Source organism: Solea senegalensis, linkage group LG10 (genome assembly GCF_019176455.1).
Source record: "Solea senegalensis isolate Sse05_10M linkage group LG10, IFAPA_SoseM_1, whole genome shotgun sequence".
Lineage (NCBI taxonomy): Eukaryota > Metazoa > Chordata > Actinopteri > Pleuronectiformes > Soleidae > Solea > Solea senegalensis.
This window is the reverse complement of record NC_058030.1, coordinates 2,201,997-2,226,446: the sequence shown is the minus strand read 5'-3', so window position 1 is coordinate 2,226,446 and position 24,450 is coordinate 2,201,997. Positions and strand designations below refer to the sequence as shown.

The window sequence follows — 24,450 nt, the reverse complement described above, 5'->3', positions numbered from 1 at the left end:
AAAATTTGTACCAAAAAGTCATGGGTTAGTATTTTGTATAAAATTTGACAATAAAGTCATAGGATAGTATGTCGTCCAAATTTTGACAAAAAAGTCATAGCTTAGTATGTCGTCCAAAAATTAATTAATTCCAAATGGCGCATTTTCAACAAGACATGGACCGCTAAATATGTCTTTACAGGTCAAAGGTAAAGCCGTGTGCTTAGTTTGTGGTACACAAGTCGCTGTGTTTAAGGATTACAATCTGAATCACTACTACGTGACCAAACACAAAGAGAAATACAAGAACTTATCTGATGAAGAGTACGCCAAGGAGTCGGAGGCAGCCTTTATTGAAGAAGACAACGCTAAGAACGATGTCCGTGGTACTTTTCTTCTACAAGTGTCTCGGTTTTGAGTTCAGGAGTTATGTTTATTATTTTATTATCTAACCAGCGAAACACCGTCACCGGTGTGATTGCAGCATTAGTGTGTGTGTGCGTGTGATCGTGCACCTATCTCTGGGTGGAGAAAGAGGATGGTGCCGTTGGATCTGGAGTGAAATCAGCTCCGCCTCTGCGGACGCTCGGCACTCACTGTGCCCGGCGCAGAGCAGCGTTACCTCGGCCTGTCCTGATGAAATGATCCGCTGGCTCAGACGTCGCGGTCATTGCATGCTTGGTGTGATCGATAGATTGTGTTAGTTTGTTTTTAATGTAAACGTTTCGACCTGACAGTTGGAAAGTTTGCATATTATTAATGTTTTATTTATTTAACTTTGAATTTTAGATTTATATTCCAGTCACACAGTCACTGTATCTGTATTTAAATATAAATTATAAATATGTCAGAATGATGTGTATATGTGTACACACACACACACACACACAATTAGAATATCATCAAAAAGTTGATTAATGTCAGTAATTCCATTCAAAAAGTGAAACTTGTATATTATATTCATTCATTACACAGACTGATATTTCAAATGTTTATTTCTTTTAATTTTGATGATTATTACTGACAACTAATGAAAATCCCAAATTCAGTATCTCAGAAAATTAGAATATTACTTATGACCAATACAAAAGAAGGTTTTTTAGAAATGTTGGGCAACTGAAAAGTATGAACATGGAAAGTATGAGCATGTACAGCACTCAATACTTAGTTGTGGCTCCTTCTGCCTGAATTACTGCAGCAATGCGGTGTCGCATGGAGTCGATCAGTCTGTGGCACTGCTCAGGTGTTATGAGAGCCCTGGTTGTTCTGATAGTGTCCTTCAGCGCGTCTCGCATCTTCCTCTTCACAATTCCCCATAGATTTTCTATGGGGTTCAGGTCAGGTGAGTTTCCTGGCCAATTAAGAACAGGGATACCATGGTCTTTAAACCAGGTACTGGTAGCTTTGGCAGGTGCAGGTGCCAATTCCAGTTGGAAAATGAAATCTGCATCTCCATAAAGTTGGTCAGCAGCAGGAAGCATGAAGTGCTCTAAAACTTCCTGGTAGACGGCTGCGTTGACCCTGGACCTCAGAAAACACAGTGGACCAACAGCAGCAGATGACATGGCACCGCAAACCATCAATGACTGTGGAAACTTCACACTGGACGTCCACAGCAACGTGGATTCTGTGCCTCTCCTCTCTTCCTCCAGACTCTGGGACCTTGATTTCCAAAGGAAATGCAACATTTACTTTCATTAGAGAACATAACTTTGGACCAAGTACGCAAGTACATAATTGCATACTTGAGTATTGAGAAGTGGCCTTGTTCTTCATAATTGCTCACAATCACAGGAACCTTCCAGTCCAGAAGGTGGCACTGTCGGTTTCACAAGAAGTTAAAATAATATATAAAACTTTGGAGGCAGTTGTTGTGGAACCTGAACCTGCGGGACCAGAACAAATGCTGGACCAGGACAAGTCCACAAGGTGGAAAGGCAGGTTCCACAACGTTAGTCATTATTGGTTCCATGTTTAAATTTAGAAAATTAAGTAAGAGGAACCAAAACCTCAGAACTCAATAAAACGAAGGTCCAACAATTTTGTATTTGAGACCTGGAAAAAGTAACTCAGATTATTGTATTTAAGAGTTTGAGAATGATACGCACATCATCGCCACCATCAGGCTCAGAGGTGCACGACGACAGGAAATGAAGAGACAAAAGTCGACCGCTATGAAAAAGATAGATTTATTTAATGACAAATTAAAACAGAAAAAAAGTCGAGGGAGAGCAGCGACATTACGACTGAGACTCCAGAGAGAGAGAGAGAGAGAGAGAGAGATGATTGGCTTAACCTCCCTCTCTCCTCACAGACGAAAATAAAGAAAAGACTTACCACACAAACAAAAAAGGACAAATAGACGAATAGAAGAAGAGGGGGAAAACAAACGAGAGAGGAGGAGAAGAAGAAAAACACAAACCTTCAGAAGAAGAAACGACACAACTTGCTTTTTAACTACAAACACTGAAGTTTAGCCACAAGTTTTACAAGTTTTGCCTTTTTAACTTTTTGTTTTTAAAAGTCATTACAAAAAAACGATAATTATGATAATCTCCATTTAATAATAACAATAGCGAACGGCTGTAACGGTAGAAACTGTCCCTCGGTCCTGGTTTCTGGGCGATCAAGTCAGTCAGGGTGGGTCGAGAGAGAGAGAGGGAGGCGGAGCTAAAATGAAAGAGGAGGAGAAACAGAGCTGGCTTCTCACAAACTGTCCATACACACACACACACACACACGGAGGTATTCTCTCCTCTCATACAAAAAAAATAAAATCGTTAAAAGAATTTTGAATAAACTCCCAAAAGAAAACAAAAATCAACTGAAATGTAGTGTTTGTTTTTTCCTGGTTGTAAAAAACAACAACAAAAAAGAGACGTCATCCGTTTCTCTGACACACAATTCATCCGCCATCACACTCACACACACACACACACACACACACACTAAACATGAAGCATCACTGGGTGTGTGTGCGCGTGTGTTCATGAGAAAAAATAAAAAATAAATCCACGGTCGCTCAGAATCTTAAATCCACACAGAACGAGGAGCAGAGAGTCCGGCGGCCGCCAACACCGACGACCGCAGCGACGACCTTGACGAGAGTCCGCTTTCCACAAACGCCTTTGCAAACGTTTTTACATCCACATTCTGGACTTTCTGGATGCAGATCGCAAGCTCCAGCTGGAAATCCAGTCCGGGATCGTTCCATGTCCACGTCGTCAGTCACGCGGAGTGAAAATAAATATCCAACAAAAACAATAAAAGGGAAAGTCCAAGGTGTCACGAGACCACAGTTCCGGTGCCACCTCCAGGTCCTGGATCCACGAGTGTCAGTGACGCGTGAGCCGTGGGATCCAGAGAGCGTGGGTATGCGAAAAGAAAGAAGAAGTGATAGGTAGCTGGTTAGCTACCTACGCACGCACTGAGCAGTCGTCGCTGTGTGTGTCTGAAATGTAAAATGAGGTGGACTGACACAGAGAGACAGACAGACAGACAGACAGACAGACAGACAGAGCGAGAGAGAGAGAGAGAGAGAGAGAGGAGAAAGACGTGAAAAATGAACGCGGTGGACGATCGTTCCGAGAGTTTGAAGAGCGAGTTTGACTGAACAGCTTCTCAGTTTGTGTCCGTACTTTGTTTTTTTTTCTTTAAACGGCGAAGAGAAGGCGAGACGACCAACGTTCGCCTCGCGCTTGTTTACACGTGCGTCTATAACCGTCATTACACATAAGTTGCCACTCACCCATTCATCCATCATTCATCCATCCCACCCGCCCCTGAGCCTCCATGGCTGCCCGTTCAGACAGTCCAGTTCCACGTCTCTAAGGGGGCGTGGCAGAGAGAGAGAGGGAGGAGGGCGCTGTGAGGTCACGACTGATCCGACCTGATCTAAAAAAAAAAAAAAGGGGGGAAAAGAAAAAAAATGCCCCAACGATCTGTAACTGTTTTGACCTTCTTTGACCTTTAGCACATGGAGATGGTGACGTTTATGCCCAGGTTGCCGTTTTCCGCAAACAGCTGTGCGATGGACGTGTCGAACACCAGGCAGTCGCTGTTCATGATGGCTGTGGCGATGCCCTCGTGGATGGAGCGGGGCGTGGCCTCCCAGGTGAGGCGGCGCCGGTGCCCGTTGAGCTCTAGCCGGTAGGCGAAGTTCTCGGCCTGCTTGCGCGTTCCGATGAGCTGCACGATGGCGAAGAACTGCTGGTGGCCGTCGTACTTCTCCTGCTTCTCCAGCACCAGCATGAAGTGGAAGCCGAAGCACGACTGCATCATCACCCAGTCCACGGCGCCGGGGAGGTTGATGTCCGTGGCCAGGAACACGATGTCCTCGCCCTGAGGACACACACAGATTAGTATCTTAGTGAGGACACTTCATAGACATTAAGCATTTCCTTAACTAGAGCTCCCACACCTTGGTTGATATCAAATTCAAGTACTTTTCAAGAACTTTCTAGGATCAATTTTCCTCAAATTCAAGGAACGCGAGAAGTCAGAAGTCAGTCTCTCTTTGTCAATTTCTTTGGTGAGACCGAGATCTTGGAATTTTCATGTCCTAGGCATCACATAAAATTTGCACTCTCTTGCTTAACTTTACTCGCTCATTGTGCTGCACGGAATCTTACGTCAATGCAGGGAATTAAACAGTAGGTGGCGTCGGAACCAAAGGAGAGGGAGACATTTACCTTAATATCAACTTCACTTCTTTCTTGCACAGAATTCAAGCGCTTTCAATGATCCATGTCTATTTTGGGGGATGCCCAACCCTGAAACTAGGTCCTAACCCTGGTAAAAGGCCATCAAAGTTGTGGGGACCAGACAAAATGTGCCCACATGTTTTTTTTGGACATCACAAAGATATAAATACAAGTACACATACACACAGACAAGTTTAAGAAGTCTCTGTAAGACACATTTTAACCAACACAAAACCATATTAGCTGTGTTTTAACCATGATTTTTTTTTTTGCAGAAACTGAAGCTAAAACAAAAGCTATAATCAGACATATTTTTTAAGTTTTAAGCCAAAAATTGGCCCAAATAATTGACCCCAACATCGATATTTGCCATGGCGGATGAATTTTGGTATTGCACGAAGGATGACGAGACATCACCAAGGTTTTTAAAATGGTTGGTTGTTGTTGGATACCAATATCACAAACTGGATTAAACATGAAAAGGTGGTCTTGATCCTTCCCTTGTTATTTTACCTCTGAAATGTATATTAAAGTGCATTTTATTGTGTATAATGTGCATTATGTTTTTGGGCATGGGAGTCGCGGTGTCGCTCACCTGCAGCGTGGTGATGGATTTGTGCTGGTGCATCAGGTGAGGCATGACGGCGTCCAGCGAGCCCTGCCACTTGCAGGAGGCGCCGGGACACGGGCAGGAGTACGGCCGGAACTCACACAGCTCTTCGTGCTCTGTCTTGTCGGTGTGGGGCAGGGTGACTTCGCAGCCCGACGAGGCGTACTTACAGGGGAAGAGGACCGAGTTTGCTACCTTCTCCATGGCCAGGTTCCTGATGGAGCCCAGCGGACCTCGACAGGTCGGGCAGCAGGTGAGCTTTGGCCGGCAGTTGGAGCATACCTGACGAGAAACGAGTCAAATCAGTGACTACGTCTCATCCCTACTCTGTTTCTCAGTCAGGAGAGAAAAAAATAATCTTTTCTGCTGATCTCAGACAGCAGAAGAGGACATTGATGATGATGATTACATGTCTGAATACTCTGTTGTGAGACACTTATGGCCATGGAAGACAAAAGTGTCACTCAGTACAACAGTAGAGCTGCAACTAACAATTATTTCCATAAATCATTCATCTGTCGACGTTTTTCTTGATTAATCAATGAGTTGTTTGGTCCATAAAATGTCAGAAAAAGTTGATAAATGATCTTCAAAATGTCTTATTTTTTATAGTATAGTTTATTATTAAGTTTTAATTATTTCTTCATATGGTGCAAAAAAAACAACAGAAATAACATTTACATTTAAGAAGCTGTTCCAGTAAAATGTGAATATTTTCTAGTTTCTTTGCTCAATATAACAAATCATTAAAAATTAATACATTTTATTTATTCTGGAAAAAAACACAAAACTTTGAGAACATCGCCATTTCCAAGTTTGTTAAACACTGATGACTATATCCTGACATCTTACGGACCCGAGTTGCAGCCCTAAACATTGTCTTTTATTAGCCCTGAAGAAATCGACATAGCCTACCATTAAAAAATGAGGGGACAACAGCAGGGCACTGCCGCATCCCTCTGTGCACAACCTCTACTTCTCATTGCTAAACACTCCTAGTAATCTGAAAACCAGGACAGGAGTCCAGGATGGACTGAAACCTACCAGATGTCCCGACTGGCACTGCAGGATGGGGGGCAGAACATAGTCGAAGCAGACCGGACACTCAAACAGACTGGCCAGGTCACTGTTGGAGGCTGTGGTGCCTGTCAGGGTGGGCACGCGCTGGGAGGGGGGGCACTTGGAGGTTCCTGTGGGCAGCGCGGTGGCAGTCTGGCGACTCATTTCTGGTAGGACCAAAGAAACAAGAGAGAAAGAAGTGAAGTCAGACAAGAATTCATATGACGACATGTACGAACATGCTGAACACGCATTTTATTACACACGGTGCTTTAAAATCTCTCAGTATCATGATTACATTTACATTTACGAAATTGACTCACAAAATAGGAATAAGCTACATAGAAGGAGTCTTGGAAATAAAACCACTCAATAGGAATAGTGGACTGACAGAGGGCAAGAGAGCAGAAGTGGATCCAAGTGTAGAAGGAGATAGGGGGTAAGGTAAGTGCTAGGAGAGAAGATGCTCTTGAAAGAGCTGGCTCTTCAGACAGGGATGTCCCCTGTTCTGGTAGCGCTATGCAGGTCATTCCACCAGCGTGAGCGACACACGAAAAGGTGTCGATAACGCCAGACGACAACCCTTTGATGAATGGAGTAGAGGAAAATACAATGCAAGACGAGCAGTGCGATACATCACAACACTGCACGGGCAAATATCGTACCCGGCCAATTCATCGGTCTACCTCTAATTTACAACACCTGCTGTTGTCCCGGCAACCAGTGTAACACAGATGTATTGATTTGGTTTGGTCAATAACAGCCGAGCAACTCAGAAAAACTGAACTCAGATGTGCTGTGTGTGTGTGTGTGTGTGTGCAGCTGCTGTTTCCTAACGTGCTGTGCAGTTGCCTTGGTAACGAGTTTGTAGTGTTGAGTGTGGTTTTGGCCTGTGGAGCAAAGGAAAGAACAGAGGCTGGAGCAGAGGCCAGAGAAAAATGATGGGCAGGAGAACAGGTATGTGTTGTTGAAGAAAGAAGAGGAGGAGGAGGAGGAGGAGGAGGAGAAGAACCTCAGAAGAGTGGACAGACATCAGTTTTAAATCTGAACAGGACAAAGCGTAGCCACTGTCCGACACTGGTATCAAACCTGCCATTTTTTTAAAACATTTTGGCTGCGGTCCTCAAAAATACACCACGGTCCATTCACAGACGCAACAATTACCTCGATGTCCTTCATTGTTTGTATCTTAATACCCTGAGTACAGCTGAGTAGTGCAATAACTGTATAATGGAAAAGCGCCATTACTCTTGATAAGCAAAAAATAGAGACCTTTGGAAAACGTTACCCACATTTACTTCCCGAATGCTTCATGTCAACCGTGACTCGACTGTCAGGGGTGAACACAAAAAAGCTCTGCTAACATTTAGACAACTGTCTAAAAACAGAAACCCCTGCTCTGTCTTTCAACTGTTGTTGTTTATCATTAGTAGCTGTTCCCTGTTCACACCTGCATGCTGTGTTATCTGTGTTGGTATAGACAGAATACGTCAGACATGGAGCTAAAAGGAGCATTTTTTTAAAATAACACCGGAGCAGTTCAGTTGGATCATGACAGCGCGTGTCCTGACATTGTTCATCCTTTTTTTTATTTTTTTTTTATTTAAAGCTGCTGCTCACATACAGAAGGAGGCAGCAGCACAGGGAGATCCCAAAGCAAGAGAGCAGAAGGAAGGATAATGTGTGTGGGAGGTGAAGACAAGAGAAGCAAAATCAAGTGGTGGTAATAAAGTGTGGCATTATGAAGACAGACAGTACCACAGCTGGGGAATTAACACCCACCAACAAAGTGCTGCCAAAGCTAGCAGCTAAATTTAGCAATATATATATATATATATATATGTATATGTGTGTATATATATATATATATATATATATTATATATAATTATATATAATATATATATATATATATATATATATATATATATATATATATATATATATATATATATATATATATATATAGATATAGAGCCAGTCACCTTCAAAGTTAGTCTTCTTTTCCTCTAGAAATCTAGAAGTTTCAGCATGTTATTGGCTTAGTACAAAGCTTTTTGAAGAGGATCCAACAATAGTGACCTGTATGTTATGAACACATGAAGGAGCCAATAATTACTCCTGATGCAAGTGTTTGATTGATTTCCTGTTGACATTTTCAGACCATTACCAGATAGTAATTTCAGGATAAATCTGATGCCGTTATCTGCGTCATAATCGCCGTCTTGCGCATCTTTATTTGTTGTTGACAGCACTGAGTGGCCATCTCGGGGTAAATCATACTCGTGCGCACGGCCTCGACGAGTGAAGAGGCAGGAACTGGATCTGATGTGGAGTTAACGGCTGACTGACACCGCACATGCCTGCCTGTAAACACATCTGCTGTGATAGAGACACTGTCTTAGCAGCTATTTATAGAGCCTCTTAGCTGGCTAGCATGCTAGCAGCAGTGCAGAGGGCAGTGGGAAACCAAATTAGCTCAGGATGTCGTGCTAGACCAAGGCCAGGGTCACAGTCAAGCGAGCATGCAACGCCGGTGTTTTAATGTATAAAAGTGCAAATACTTCTTTAATCTACTTAAATACAAAATTCACATTACTGTAATTTATAGAGCTGAAACAATTACTTGATTCATCGGTCTGATGTTTTTTCATAAAAACAAGATTTTTAGTTTCTCAAATTAGTTTCCTGATTTCTTTGCTCCATATAACAAATAACTCATTAAAACTCAATCATTTCCAGGTTCCAATAATCGACAGATTAATCGATTAAAATAGTCATTGGTTGCAGCTCCACTCCTTCGTTATTTATACTTTACATAACCACCACATTTCCGAAATAAATTGTGTACTTTCTGCTAGGGGCGTCACGATTCTCCAAATCCTTGATTCGATTTGATCTTCGATTTTTAAGGTGACAATGTGATTAGACTGTCAATCTTTCTTTTCTCTCTTTTAGCGGAGATGGGTCAGCCATTTTTATACTTGCTTAGTTTAGTCTCGGATCATTGATTCTGTCATAACTAATTGAATTTTTTAATTCCCATTTCGATTGTCTACATGGTGCCATGAGTGATATAATGTCCATCATTTGTTTGCAATGTACCACACCAGTACTGCAACTAACTACTAAACACTTTCATAATCGATTAATCTGTCTATTATTTTCACGATTAACTGAGTAATCGTTGGGTCCTAAATGCCAGAATACTTTGATTCGTGTTTGTCAAACCTGGAAATTATGATGTTCTCGAATGTCTTTCTGTCCACAAACCCAAATTCTGTTTAATGATTTCTTTTATGGAGCAAAGAAGCACAATCAGAAATCTTGTTTTAATCATGAAAAAAAAACTTAAAAATAGCTGACGATTAATTTAGCAATCAATTAATTGAATAACTGTTCCAGCTCTAAGGCCTTATTGTCAAATTTAGTACACATAGTACAATATATCTGAATTCTGAAAGGACACGACTGCTCTGGTTTTCACTGGAGCACAAAATGCAGCTCAGTTGTGACTGATGTGATTAACGCATTGCTTCTGATTGGTTGAGCTTCACAGAGGCTCTTGGGAATTTGAGGGCAAAAATGGCAGCACAGGCAGTTGGTAGAAGAGTTATGAGCATGCTGTGTCAAAGCTGCGTCCACTTTAAGAAAGGGTTTTAATCGTTTCATTTAGTAGAACAGTGGTTTTAAAAACGTGACTTATGGCAAAACTCTGCAGCTTAGCACTACAATAGCTAGCATGCAGCATGTAAGGCTAAAACAAGAAGCAACATGTACAACTGAAGAGAGTGTGTGTGGGGGGATAAACATATTATCACTGGTTCAACTGGAACATGGGGGCTAAGAGGCAAATTACAGATAAGCAGGGACCAGTGCACTCATTTTTAGCAGGAGGTTTAAAAATAGCTTTTACAACAGGAGTGTCAAACTCTGGCCCGCGGGCCAAATTTGGCCTGCAACGCCATAACGAATGACCACTGGAGTTGGCCCGCCGGTATTATACAGCGCCTGTTTTGCTAATATACATGTGTCAATATGAAGCCCCCAGGACAGATGTGGCCAACCACGTCATTTTATGTTTATCGAATAGTTACTGCATTATTGAATACTGGCAAACCAATAACCCCCAATATGACTAATGACTTGAAACAGCAGGATGCCATGTCCTCGACTTCTACGCTTGAGCCCTCTATAACTATTATTTTGTTTATGTTCATAAATGAAGAAAATTTTTATTGACATCTGCTGCGATTTGAGCATGCAAAAATATTAGGTTAATTTCACTACAGAAGAAACTAAATGGCCTGGGCACAGGTACAAAACATATTAGTATCAGTAACTGTTATCAGCCCAAGCACTCACGATATAAAGTCCAATATCATCCACTCCTTGTTGTTTTAATCTACTTTACAAATTCTAGGTGTGATTTTGGCCTCAAAAGCAACATGAACAGCAGCAGCAGTAATAACATCTGAGGCAAAAACTACTAACTTTGATAATTTTAATGGGCAACTTCAAAACTCTCACACTATGTGACTCCAAGTCAGAACTGTATTTTATAGAGCTGCAAGTAGTAACCAATAGCCATGTCTCAATTCAGACACAACTTTCTTCGGAGAACACGGAAGCTGAACTGAAAAAGACTACGATTGATTTCCCCATCACACCTACACCAACGTCCAGCCACAAAAATGCATAACACTTAAATATTTTACCCCCTAAGAAAATCAGGTTTACGAGCCCTTTCTTTTGTGTAGCGTTCCTATTCGACTGGATTGAAGCCTGGAAGAATTCCCACATTGAATCTTTTGTGTCGTTTGCGAATGGAGAAGAGAAGAGGAGAATTTGTCTGTTGCACTGTTTGATAGTGGGACAACCATGTCACGGCATCATAATGCAATGAGCCATCCTGTTTGCTTTGCAACAGCCTATCTGTTACAAAGCAAAGAGTGATAATATCTTATTTGCCTAATTTAATTTTTCAAACACAAACACACACACACACAAATCACACTGTGTCCCTAAAAGCAACTCACTACATCCATGGCACATTGACATTTCCTCTTTCTACTACTGCTCCTAAGTGTAAAAATAAACAAAAATGGGCAACTAATACAATATTTAACCCATATTTGGGCTATGCCAACTTTGTCAGGCAAATATAGTAAGCCTAAACTAAGGGGCAGTGACCAATTAGCCATTCAAAAAAGGACAAAACTGAGGTCCATGAAAATGATGGTCCAATGTCTACATTGAGACGATTCAAGCCACCTTATTAGTCCCACAATAGGTGAGTTACAGTGCCACAGCAGCAAAGACAGTAAAGGTGGAGTTAATAGATAGTGCACATGCACACCAGGATTGCATGTGAGTGTGTATATTTAAAAAAACAAAACGATTCTGAAAACAGTCACTAACCGTTTCCCTGTCTCACCTGAGCTTGTGCAAACAGAGTGCCAAACCTCCCCCAACACCAAAATAACAACAAAAACGGCTCTTCACAGAGGGTGTTAGAAAATAGAAGTGAATCACAGGGTTACATTAGAGTGAGGAGAGAGAAAATGAGTGAGTCAGCTCAGATAGAGAAAGAACAAACAGCACATGCTTGTGTGTCTTTTATGGCAGCGGCATGAAGGATGACAGCAGAAAGGAGAGCAGACATAAACAATGACTCGGCACACAGAAAAGGATCAGAATGAATGGCTGTTAGCAGACGGGCGCACTTTGTTGTGTTGCAGAAAAAAGAACACGGTGAGCACGGTGCTGCCCAAAGTGTGAGCTCAACGAAACAGAATGGGAGGAGTTAAGAAGAAGGTACTGAGGAAAACAAACACACGTGAAGATGTAAAACAACAAGAGAGAGGCAACATTAATACTGACCTTCGTCCATAAGATTTCCAAGTAAGGCTTTCGTCTTCTCTTGAAATGTGGGGACCTCTGAAAGGTGGAGAAAAAAAACAGGGTAAACAAACTGGATTTTGAGGAAAAAATAGCAATGGGAAACAAAATATTACGTGTTCTATGATTCACACACAGGGTTGCACATCCTCACTGCACTGACCTCCAACAAAGTGTTATTCCTAACTTCAACCCAAACTAGTTAATGCCAAGCCCACATTTGAACCTAAACATGTTGTTCCTGCATGTCAGAAGATAATAACAGCATCGCTGTTTGCAAAAGCTGTTCAGCGAGGATTCCAAGAGGAGGAAAGAAGACTAAAAGTTTCACTGAAAGAATATGAAGCAGCCGTGGTAACAGTTAGCGGTACTAAGGCTAAAACAACACGCCGTGGCGACATCCTTATTCGGCAGGCGTTTGAAAACTGTTTCTAACCCTAACCCAGTGAAAAGAAAGAGTCAAAAGTCTGCCGCCGACTAGTTCAGAGCTACTAAAACATCAGTTTTTCCATCACTGCATCGTGCACAAACAGCAGATTATATTCAGATTATCTTAAATATGAATTTCAAATCGGCCATGCAGGAAATTATCGGTTGAAATTTTTCATATTGTGCATCACTAGTGAAAGTTTTCTTGGAAAAAGGAAGCAAAAGTACTCATTGATAGCATTTTTTGACAATTCTACAGCCATAAAATTCTAAATAAATCCAGGCGGCCTGAACATCATGATGGTCATAAGAGGGTTAAAAGATTTAAAAAGACTAATGATGACTAATGAAACAAATGAAATGAAAAAAGACAAATATTGGTATCTTTACATGCTCACAGTTGTGATACCAGTATTATATTGGATGCTAAAAGCAGTTTCCCCAGAAACTGGAAATGCACGGCCCATGTTGCTGGCGTCCATAGAGCGAAACCACGTTCATTCAAGGCATTTAATCCTCTTACCACGCTGCTAATGCAGTGGGTATTAGCATGAAACTTTGACAACCATTGATTCCTACTGTATAGTCTGTCGGCTGCACACTGCGTTTCCCTGCAGCGTTAATTCATATTTCATAAAGCAGATGCAGGCTCCACCCGTATGTTGAAGCTCTGAACTCAATCAGATTGAAATCTGTTCAACAACACACTGCCTGGCTTTCGCAGAACTCTCATGCTGCTCTATGAAGTCAGCGATTTAGTAGGGTATTTTTGATTGATGTGACCATGTAACAAAAAGATCTCAAGGATGACCTTAATAGCAGTAAGGCTGCAATAATTAATTGCTCAACAGACTATTTTGAATCAATTAAAAGTGTATAATTTGTATCTAAGACAGTAAACTGAATATCTTTGCTTTGTCGACAAAAACATTTAAAGAAATCGTTATTTTAAAAAGGTCTTAAAAACACAGATTAGCATCTTCCACTCAATAATGAAAACAATTTAAAATCCGCAAGCTATGAAGAAAGGGTTAAGAGCATCAACAGAGGCATCTGCAGCCATAAATCAGCATTAAAAAAAAATCAAACAAAAAGGATAATTTGACATTTACCGTGACAAATAAAGACACCCTCCTGCCATATAAAAGTCCATCTGATGACTTGTTTGGCCATGGTGAGCCAAGCCCTACGAGCAAGTGTCTTTTGTCTATGCACAAGAACCTCAAATGATCTCTCATCTATCAGTGTGCCTTTGCTAGTCCCGAGCAAAAACAACAAAAGAGCTGTGCACACCAATAGTTGAATCAGACAAGAGAAATTAAACAAGGTGGAGCAAATGTCAACAACACACTCAAAATGCAAATGCAACTGTGCTCAAAGACGCGTCCGCTTCACTGCAAGGCATTTGAATCATTTGCTTTCAAAGAATATTATACTGACATTTTTCCAAACAGGTTAGATGTCCATGGTGTTGTCAGACACATAGTGTAAACTCACTGTTTGGCCAACACACACAAAAACAACAGTGCAGTACTAGTACATCTTGTACACAGCAGACTCCTGATCATTTGAGATTAAACAAAAATTTCAGTGTCACTTTAAAAAATGTGGTTTTCTTGTGTGTATTTATTTATCTACACTACTACTACTGATCAACAACTAACACCACTTCCAACAAATCTTCTCCACAAAAGAGGTGAATATGATTTTATGTGTTAAGTGTTTGTCACTACTGAGCAGAGCATAGGGAAAGATTTGACTTGGTTTGTTGACAAGTACACTACATTTAAGTCACAAAAGTAATCATGCAGCATGTACCGACTTGTTGTAGACAAAACAAAAACGTACACATTTTGCTCGCTGAATAGAAGCCACCGAAATTAGACTTCAGGGGAATAACTACAGGGAAGGTGGATATACAAGTAACAAGCACAAGTCTTCTGTAACTGCACAAAACTTAACCTCCTTATAGCTATTACCATCTTAAATACACATGACAAAATTAATCCTGATTTGTTAAGATGTCGCTGAGACATACACATCTGAATGTGTTAAATGGGACTGAATCATGTTAAATTAAGTGCTACCAAATACCACATACCAAAATTCATTCAAATCTAAGGATTTACTAATGATAAGTGATAGGGATTATATCAAATATCCTTTATTTGTGGAGTCAACAGGCAGCAGATTGTTACTAAACTTTACTGGCAACATACTTGTGGGATCAGCATATGGAATTCAGACTCTGGTTAGTCAAAAAGTACAAACTTAAAAAAAGCATAAAAATGTACCGAATGGGGGGGGGGTGGGTTATTGCGGTGCGGTACGCAACACAATACCAATAATATCACGATACAACGATTCTGTGATCATAAATCATGTGATGTGATATTCAAGTGAAACTGGCAGGGACTGCTTACTTTAGAGCGCCTAGATTTGTGAATTATAATATCGATATTTGCACTGGTGTATCAACTATCGTTTGATGGACGGCGAGACATCACCAGGATTTGTTTTCTAATTTTGCCCGTATGATGTTAAGAGGCTATTTGGACTGGCTGAACAGACTTAATCAATATTACAGGTTTTGGTAACGTCTATAACCTGAGGCAACAATATCACTGACTGCATGAACGCAGACATGTGCCGAATTAGCATTACGCAACCCGGCAATGTGATTAAACTCAATAGTGGGTGGTGTTTAGAAATGGAATCATCGAACTACGTGTTTGATGATGCGATGGCGACGTAATCCAAAACCCAGGCTGGCAACATGACGGAGATCAAATTAGAGGGATTAGGATAATTTGCTCTCCGATTACTAGAAAGTGTGTGCGAACGACTATGCAGCGAGTACGAGACATGGCAGACTTCTCAGACATCTCAGAGACAGATGAAACAGTGCCAATAAGGCCACATGTCAGGTTTGACGCCAGAGGAGTTGTGAGAAATAAAAACACCATGTGTCACTGAGCTGTTCCACTGACTGTGGCGCTGCTTCACGTTCTGCTTCTTCCCTAAGTGTACATGAGCTGTCGGCAAACCATTTTTGGACACATTACTGCCAAGTGGACTGGAGTCACTACACTCTCAGGCCAAGGCCACACTGGATATGCGAGCAGCACATTTTGCTTTCATGTATACCCCATTCCCACAGGTTTTTCACCAATGAGAAAACACAGGTGTTAGCGTTAACTTTTGTGGTTGACTCCCGAGTTCAGGACCACTTGACCCAAACAAAAAAGTTTGTTAGAAAATTTGCTTCTACTTCTCAGTCAGTTAACATTTTCCGCTGCTAGTTTCAGCTCGTCTTCAAAAGAACACAATGTCAATTTTGTACATTTGTTCCACTTGAGGCTTCAAAATGGGACTTCAGATTCCTATGGGTGATGTCAAGACCAGTTGGTAAATGGTATTAATCACATTTTTAGTTTGAAGGTTTTAGTTGTCCATGTTCAGAGCAGCCACACAAGTGAGATGCACTAGTTTTCTTGAGAATAGAGCTTTGGTTTATTTTCTTCACTAACCAGACAGGGGTCACAGTTCTCAGATCTCAGAGTCTATAATTTTTTAACAAGACTTGTAAAGTGAAATATCTACAAGATTGGCAATTGTGTGGAGAGGTAGGCCAATAAATTTTTTTTAATAAATATCACAAACTGCACATTTTTGTTCTCAGAAATTTGATAGATGTTGCTATATCACTAAAACTTTACATTTTGATTAAGGTTTTTTTCCAGTATGGCTCAGGCGTTTTGTGTTTTGCCAATTTGTTAAGTTTAGCACCAAACACATGAAACCAAAAGGAAAGACAGCACGGGGAGCAAGGGAAAAAAAACAAGATATGCTTCAACACAAACATGCCACACTTTTTTTTTTTTTATCAACTCACACACAAATTACACCATATTCATACACAACACAGAGGGATAATTCACAATACATGCAGGCAAAGCTTGCTCACAGCGTCTCATGTACTCACCCACACAAACTATTCAACAAACATTTGCAAAATTGGCTAAACATGTTCCCTGTACAGAAGAAGAATGGCAATCCATCGACCTGAAACTAACTCAGCATAGTTACAACACTTTAGCTGTAGCTAGAGGGCGAGGTGCACCAAACACACAGAGCTGACAAGGAGAAAAGGCATTTAAGTTTCCACAATGAGTGCACAATCATGTGCATTATCTTTTAAAAGCTTCACCTTTAATCACGTGCACGCTCCTCGTGGAAACGCATGCGAAGATTCTGAACAAGGAGTTCCAGGGTGGAGCTTGCAGAGCTACGCTAAAGGGCTTCAAATTCACTTGGGGTAGAGTATTCACACAGGCCCCTGGTGCCATGTTTCTCCAGTCTTTTCCATGGAAACCACACACTGTTGCTGCCGCTGCCCTAAACACACCACAAAAAAGAGGATCATATTTCTCCCACTCCGTCCCCCCTTTAGGAGGGGTATGAACATGAGGGTCCAGGGCACGCTGTAATGAAAGAATGAAAGAGTGCTGTGTCCAGACCGGGGCGGATGCTTGATAGTTGCAAAAATAAACGCCCACAAGAGGCTCGGAGAAGAGAAAGACACCAAAGTATGTATGCCTTTATCAGTGGAATCCCATAAACTACTGAATATAAAACCCCAAAAGTCCCTCAGTTACAACAGCAGCAAGAAAAACAAAGCAGTGGAGCAGGCATCCATCAAGCCCTGTGACCCGGGTGACTGCTACCAACACCAAACTAAAAGGCAGCACCAAGCCGGTTGCTAGGTGCTTGTGTTGCAGCACGGAGAAACAGAAAAAGGTCACTAATTTGCTTTCTCCTACACTGAAGAGAAAAGCCTCGCATTAGTCCGTCAGTGTGTGGTCAACTAGTAGCCACTCCCCGGCTGCTCCCAGCCACTAGGCTCTGAAGGCAACTCGAGACATTTTAGGTTGAGTCTCTTTAGATTTTCATCAACGCCGGATGTAAAATTCCACCTCATTTTCTCCTGCTGCTACATTTGTAGTGAAAAGTTTGGTGCTGCAACGCTACAGTTTTGATAAAGATAGATCCTTTTGCAAGACAAGTTCAGCAGCAAAAAAAAGAAAGGAGCAATTCCTGGCACAAAATAAGGTTATTGTATGACAAACACATTTTTTTTCTTTTTATAAAATCGTGTAGTATAACTATCCCTCACTGATTGGAATGCTAAGACCTGCACTCAGAATTTCCCGCTGCAAGAAAGCGGGAGCTCGAGGGAGAGGAAAAGAAGGGAAAGTCCCAGACAAAGTCTCAGTGTCAGACCCCCACCCCCTGCTTTTATTCAAGCCATGTTCTCTCTGTCCCCTGGAGTGTGCTAGGTGTCACTGCTGCTGCTGCGTGTGTGTAGGACGGACGGCGAGGCTAACTCGGCATCCAATGTCAGACCAAACAGAGCATGCTCATTCACACCCTTCCTCTGTGGACTCTCGAGGCACTGGGCTGCCGACACCAAAAACACACCAACTCTTTTTACTTGAATCCTCTTTTTAACGCAGACTCCGGTTTGATTCTTGCTCGTTTATTCTTGAGCCCCTGCCCCCGCGTCTTTCTATTTCCCCTTTATTTCCACGGTGTACATTTCCTTACATGCTTGCCGTGCATATTTTGCCTTCTTTCTCCTCCGTGGATTGCCTCCTCTACCCCCTCCCTCAGCCTGGCTCTGTGGTTGTGCAAATCTCAAATTTCAGCCTTGTCTGGCTGCAGGCAGTACCACCAGCTGTCCTTAGTGACTCTACATATTTCCCACTGTACTTTCCTTACGTTCTATTGATTTCCACTGGACATGCATATCACATTCAATACAAAGTGTGACAATTTGCTCCAAAGTACTACATTTAACCACTGAACTTGGGCGCTTGCTTAAGCAACTTGCAGATAAAAACAAAAACAATGTGTTTCTTCAAAGCAGAGGATTGCCTCCCTCGTGATTCAGTCATGTTGAGATATGCAAACGAGTTCACTTGTCATCTGTTCCCTTCCCTGACTCAGTCCCATACACTCTGGCTGTGTCTCTAAACACACAAAACTGAGGCACCCAGGAAAAGAAGCCCAAGTGAAAGCAAAAACAACACCGACAGCCAGAATCTGTTCGTCAGCAGGACAGAAAAGCAACAGCCAGCTTTGGGAACATGGAATAATTCACATTTAGTGTGTAAAGATAAATGCAGCTTGGCTGAATCAATTTGGTAACTACAAGCAGTACCAAACAAGAATGTCACACTTTCTTTGTGGAACAGGACGTAGTAGTAGTAATTATTGATGTTCTCGTAAACTTCCCGTTTAATGGGTCCTGACCTGGAGACACCGACATGTCCATATTGTGACATAATTATTGTGCGGGAAGTTGGGATAAACTGATACTCAGTATAGGTATCAATGTGATATTGGTAAAAAAAAAATCACAGGATCCAAGATAAGAAATTTGATACTAACTCCACAAAACTCTGATCAATTATTCGCTAAACACAGATTGTAAAAAATATGTTACGTCATGTATAGGGCTGAACGATACATCGTTATCGTATCGATATCTAGATATGAACATTCAAGATATTCATATCGAAAAAAAGCAACGACATAAACAATATAGATTTTCCCCCGCGCTCGCTCTGCATGTAGAGGTCTGGCAGTCACAATAAACATCATTTTTACGATTGTCCTTGAATGCACCACTACGGCCAGCCAACCACAAACCTTATTTATGCTTGCTGTGGATCGACAGCTGAAGCCAACCAATGACAAACATAGGAGGGCGGGAGGGAGACGGAGACACGCACATACACACACACAACATACACAGCGGGAAAGAAAAGTGACATGAGTGCGGAAGATAATGCGGCCGGTGGCGATTTTGTGCTAAAACATAAATCATCCTCCATTATTGGAGGTATTTTGGATTTTAAAAAGGATGATGTCCACCAGAGCGAGGTGTTGTGCAGGTCGTGCTTGGCGAAAATTGCGACCAAGCAAGGTAGCACAACAAACATGTTTCACCACCTGAAACAACACCACCTCACAAAGAGTGTATTACAATGAGAGAAACACCGGGGACTTCTCAGTCATCCCAAAAGAAGTGCAAAGTGTGTTTACTGATGCGTTCACTAGCGTTACACCGGATGAGTCGACGTCCACCAGACATAAGGGCGTTACAGACCCTATAACATACCACACTGCAAAAGACATGGTACCCGTGTACACCGTCTCAGTCAGTTCTCATCAATAAAACAATTTTTATTTTTCTGAAAAATGCTTGGTTTTCACCGAACCCATAGTCATATCGTATCATATCGATATCGAGATATCTGGCATGAATATCGAGATATGAAATTTTGTCCATATCGTTCAGTCCTAGTCATGTATATAAATATGCTTTCAAAATAGGTGTTTCCGGACAGGTGGTCATTCTTCAGAATCAGCAGTTTTTGTGTTGTGTAAACAGCACTTTAAATTTCAGAAGAGTATCTGACTGATACCGGTATCAGTGTAGGACTGAAACAATAAACCGATTACTAGTCGATTATTACATTAATCACCAACTATTTTGATCACCATCAAAACAATTTTTTGGTTTTTCAGCTTCTTAAAAGTGAATAATTTTGGTTTGCAACCTAGGGGTGGGGAAATACAGGGTACCTCACGATACAGTACGCCAGGGGTGTCAAACTTATTATAGTTCAGGGGCCACATAGAGTACAATTTGATCTCAAGTGGGCCGGACCAGTAAAATAATCGCATATTAACCTATAAACAACTAGAACTCCAAATGTTTTCCTTTGTTTTACATTTAACAAAGTGTCTTTTTACAAAACATATGATTAACAACTTGAAATTTCAATTTCAAAGCGCAATTTCAACTATATTGTGCCTATATTGTGCATAATTTACACAAGATAACAGTGGATCCACAAAGACACAGAACATTTAGTCACAGGTATCTGGAACTGAAAAATATAGCATTTGACATAAAATCACAAATTCCTCCTGCAGGCCAGATTGGACCCTCTGGTGGGCCCGCCAGCCCTATGTTTGACACCCCTGCAATAAGATTACATTACATTACATGTCATGTCATTTAGCAGACGCTTTTATCCAAAGCGACTTACAATGGAATTGAGTACAATCAGCCAGGGGTGGAGTCGAACTTGCAACCATTACGACCATGATGTCTTTCGCACACAGGGTACTGGTCTTAAACACTGAGCCACTCCACTCCACAAGATCACAATACAATGATTCTGTGATAATCAATATGTTGCAAGACAATCATATAGTGATACGTCGCGATACCAGTCTAACTGAAGAAAACAAAACGTTAACGTGAAAAGTTAAAAGTGCCGGATTTCTCTATTTATTTACAACATAGAGAACAAAGTGCATAAAGTCTATGTATCAGTTATCATTGTTGTATGAGGAAGGACAACAATATATCATCAAATCAATGTTTACAACATTCTCTGATACTTTAAGGACTAAACAACTGATCGATTAATAAAGAAAGTTACACATAATTGTTACTTGAATCAGTATCAGAACAAACTCAAGGTGTCATGATAAAGTGGTATTACACCGTCCTTAGAAGTAAGCCTTTATTCTACATGTATGTGGTAATATAGTACTGAAATGACAGGTGTGTGTACACACAGAAAGACTCCACACCTGACATGCACCGAGGGGAGCGACGCTCTGTTCAGCGCCCCTCGCAGCCTTAATTATTTTCCTTTGATCTCTTGCTATGAATGCCACTGATAATTTCATTATGACATAACACAATGTGACAGCGGGCGTCTGTGGTGCCGCTTTTCTTAGATGATGTGAGCCAGGTTGAACCGCCACAGCGAAAGCACATTCAGCCGCGCTCAGCTTAAAAGAGAAGACAGGAGGAAACACCGCTGTGTGCTCCTTTCACTGTGCTTACACAGCATCTGTTCACATTATTGCCAGACAATGTGAACGTAATGCAGTCAGAAATAAAGAAAGAAAAGAAAAAAAGATATGAGCACACAAAGAGCCCACTGTGAAACACACGCGCGCGCACACACGCAGCGATAAGCTATAAAACAGCGCTAGTTACAATGGTCAATGCCCAAAGTGTGCTATTAAAGGGGCAGGGCAGCAGATATAACAATGAGCCATCTGGACCAGGCAGCAGTTCATCTCCAGAGAGCCAAACACTTCATCACCTACAGCCAGGGGTTTACAAAGCCAGGAGGCGGTGGATCATTTACATCTTAAACACACTCTGGCTATGCAAACGTCTACATTTTCCCCAAAGGAAAACAGCAATGAAGTGAAGTCATTTGATGGGCAACAAGACTCGTGAGTTGAACATATACAAAAAAAGGAGGTTCTACTCTGCTCTATTTTTTTTTTCATAATTGATTGACCATAATTATTTTGGGCAAAAAAAGTCAGAAGATTGTCTTCTTTTGTCGACAAAACACATTTATTAAGTGCTTATGATTTCTTACATTATACGGAGCAAAGACACTGAAAAAAACCAGACATAAATCACAATACTTGATGATTTTATGTAATAATTATTAGTTGCAGTTGCCCTAATTTCCATATTTCCATAATTAAGTCAGCTGATGCTTCCATTTACAATTTAATCTGTAATCATGATGACTGTAAAATTATGGGCTGATACAGATGTGAATACAGACTTTTTTGTTGTTATTCTTAGGTGGAACGAAACAAACAAACACAGGGTATCAGGAACTGGCAAGCAGTTCCCACAGTTCCTGAATTTAAGAGTGTTTGGGTGAGTTGCATGAGCCATGTGGCTTATTTCAGTTCAGGTCGAGTGTTTTGTGTGTTTGTTTAGAAAGTACTCTCATGAATAAATGAACTACTTAATTAATAGGCAACATTCCCTTTCTGTAAGGACTGTGGCTTATGCTAATTTGTTTCGGGACTTGTTTCGGGACTACTACGTGTAAGGTAAATGGTCTGTATTTATAGATCCCCATCTGTCTGACACCTAAATATATAATTACACAAAATGTAGATTCCAGGCTTTAAAAATCACCCAAAGAATCCTGAAGGACATTTCCTTTAGCGGTAATGTTATAACTTCTTTCACTTTTGGCAGTCACCTTTTTTCCACAACAGAAAAAACAGCAACCGAGCAACTGAGTTTGTTACCATGGAGAAGTCACGCAGAGTCGTGATATCACAACAAAGGAAAAACTACACACTTGCACACGCACACCTTGTATCTTATGCTCACGCACAGACAGACAAACACACAAAGAGAGTGATACAGCAAGTAGGGACTCCCTTTGGCATTAGTAAGAGATCTCAAATTACCTCACTGGTACAGAGCCAATGAGTCACTGTCTCTCACACACACACACACAGTCAGAACAGCTGTCGGTCATGTGAGGGAGAGCTGAGCTCTATTCACTGGACAGTGCAGCTGTTATCCAATCAGGCTGCAGTTTCCATCCATCGCTATAAAGTCTCACATCACCCAAATATTAAGGAACTGAAGGTATTATTATTTTTTATCTTGTGACAAAAGGGACACAGAAATGAAACTGATCCAACTTCTTCTGCTTTATGCCGACAGTATTGGCATAGAAATTTAAAATATTTGTAAAGTAAAATAAACAGTTCTAGCAATGACATGAACAAACTCTGGGTTTGAATAATGTCTACAAAAGTGTTTTTGTGCTCTTGAGATGTAATCACGTTTGTTTTATGAGATAAAAGTGACCTTAAAACCACCAAAACCCAACCAGTTCATCTATGGCTTTGAGATGCCTGGTAGAAACTGGTTCTATCACATGAAACGGGTACAGTGTGTGTGTGTGTTTTGCCATGTGACACTTTGCATGCACAGGTACACAGGTAATCAGGTGACGAGTCGGAGACAGGCGGTGTAAGAGAAGCAGACAGACAGGCTCAGATGCACCATGTGAAATTCAAATATGAGACATTTTAAACCAAGCTTTTAGCAGAAATGAGGTTAATGAGAAAAAAATTAACTCAAGCTAATCAGCAACAGTTACCCGTGTCATCTAGTGTGCGTTTGTGACATCATTTCAGATTCAAGTATGAGACAAGTATGCTGTAATAAACTTTATCTGAGCACTGTTTTTCCAGGAACTATGGAGTTTGAGTTTATTGAGTAGTTAGAGCTATGAGTTTCATTCAAGACAAAACTGCATGGCCCTGAAGTATCTATTTTGAAGAATACCCACTCAATTCGGACATTTGGGGGAATAACTAGTCAAGGAAGTGCATTACGTACTTCCCACTGGCACTTAACACATTCTAACTCACAAGGTGGAAATGTGTCCTCGTGTCCTCACGGGTCACGCCAGTCATTTTTTAATAATAACTCAGCCGACAAGAAAAACAGAAAACACAACCTCCTCAGTGAAGGTTAAAAAATCCTAAACCAGATTAATAATTCACAGCGGAACCATCATATGAATTGAGAGTGGAAATCAACAATTGAGGTTTGTAGCTGTTCATGTGCCTCTTCACTATCTTCACACATACAGTAGGCACTTCAGATCACGCCATGACCTCACTGCAGATCTCACATTCCTGACATCAACCCCCAAACACAGTGGAAAACAGTAAATAGCTGCACCGTATGATCCACCAACCAGACCTACTGAAAGAAGCCTGTTTCCTCTGTGGAGGGGAAACTCAACATTTCTGTACTTTCTATAATGGCGTGTTTCCACCGGCTCGGCTTGCCTCGCCTTGGCACGGCACAGCACGGGTAAGCTGCGTT

The 24,450-nt window shown here is 41.2% G+C and overlaps 1 protein-coding gene across 2 annotated transcripts in view; it reads right to left on the bottom strand.

The window, feature by feature from the left end:
• Positions 1-3,488: 3,488 nt before the first annotated feature.
• siah1 (siah E3 ubiquitin protein ligase 1) overlaps positions 3,489-24,450 on the bottom strand; it is a 29,799-nt gene continuing 8,837 nt past the window's right edge. Inside the window, exons 1-5 of one of the 2 annotated variants that reach the window (XM_044036743.1) lie at positions 16,891-17,395; positions 12,234-12,290; positions 6,337-6,518; positions 5,278-5,574; positions 3,489-4,320 (exon numbers count right to left, since the gene is read on the bottom strand). In XM_044036743.1, coding sequence (XP_043892678.1) covers positions 3,949-4,320; positions 5,278-5,574; positions 6,337-6,518; positions 12,234-12,290; positions 16,891-17,029 — 1,047 coding nt within the window. In that variant the 5' untranslated portion in view covers positions 17,030-17,395 and the 3' untranslated portion in view covers positions 3,489-3,948. Of the gene's footprint in view, positions 4,321-5,277; positions 5,575-6,336; positions 6,519-12,233; positions 12,291-16,890; positions 17,396-24,450 lie in introns of those variants that run through there. The other variant, XM_044036744.1, reaches the window with a different exon arrangement.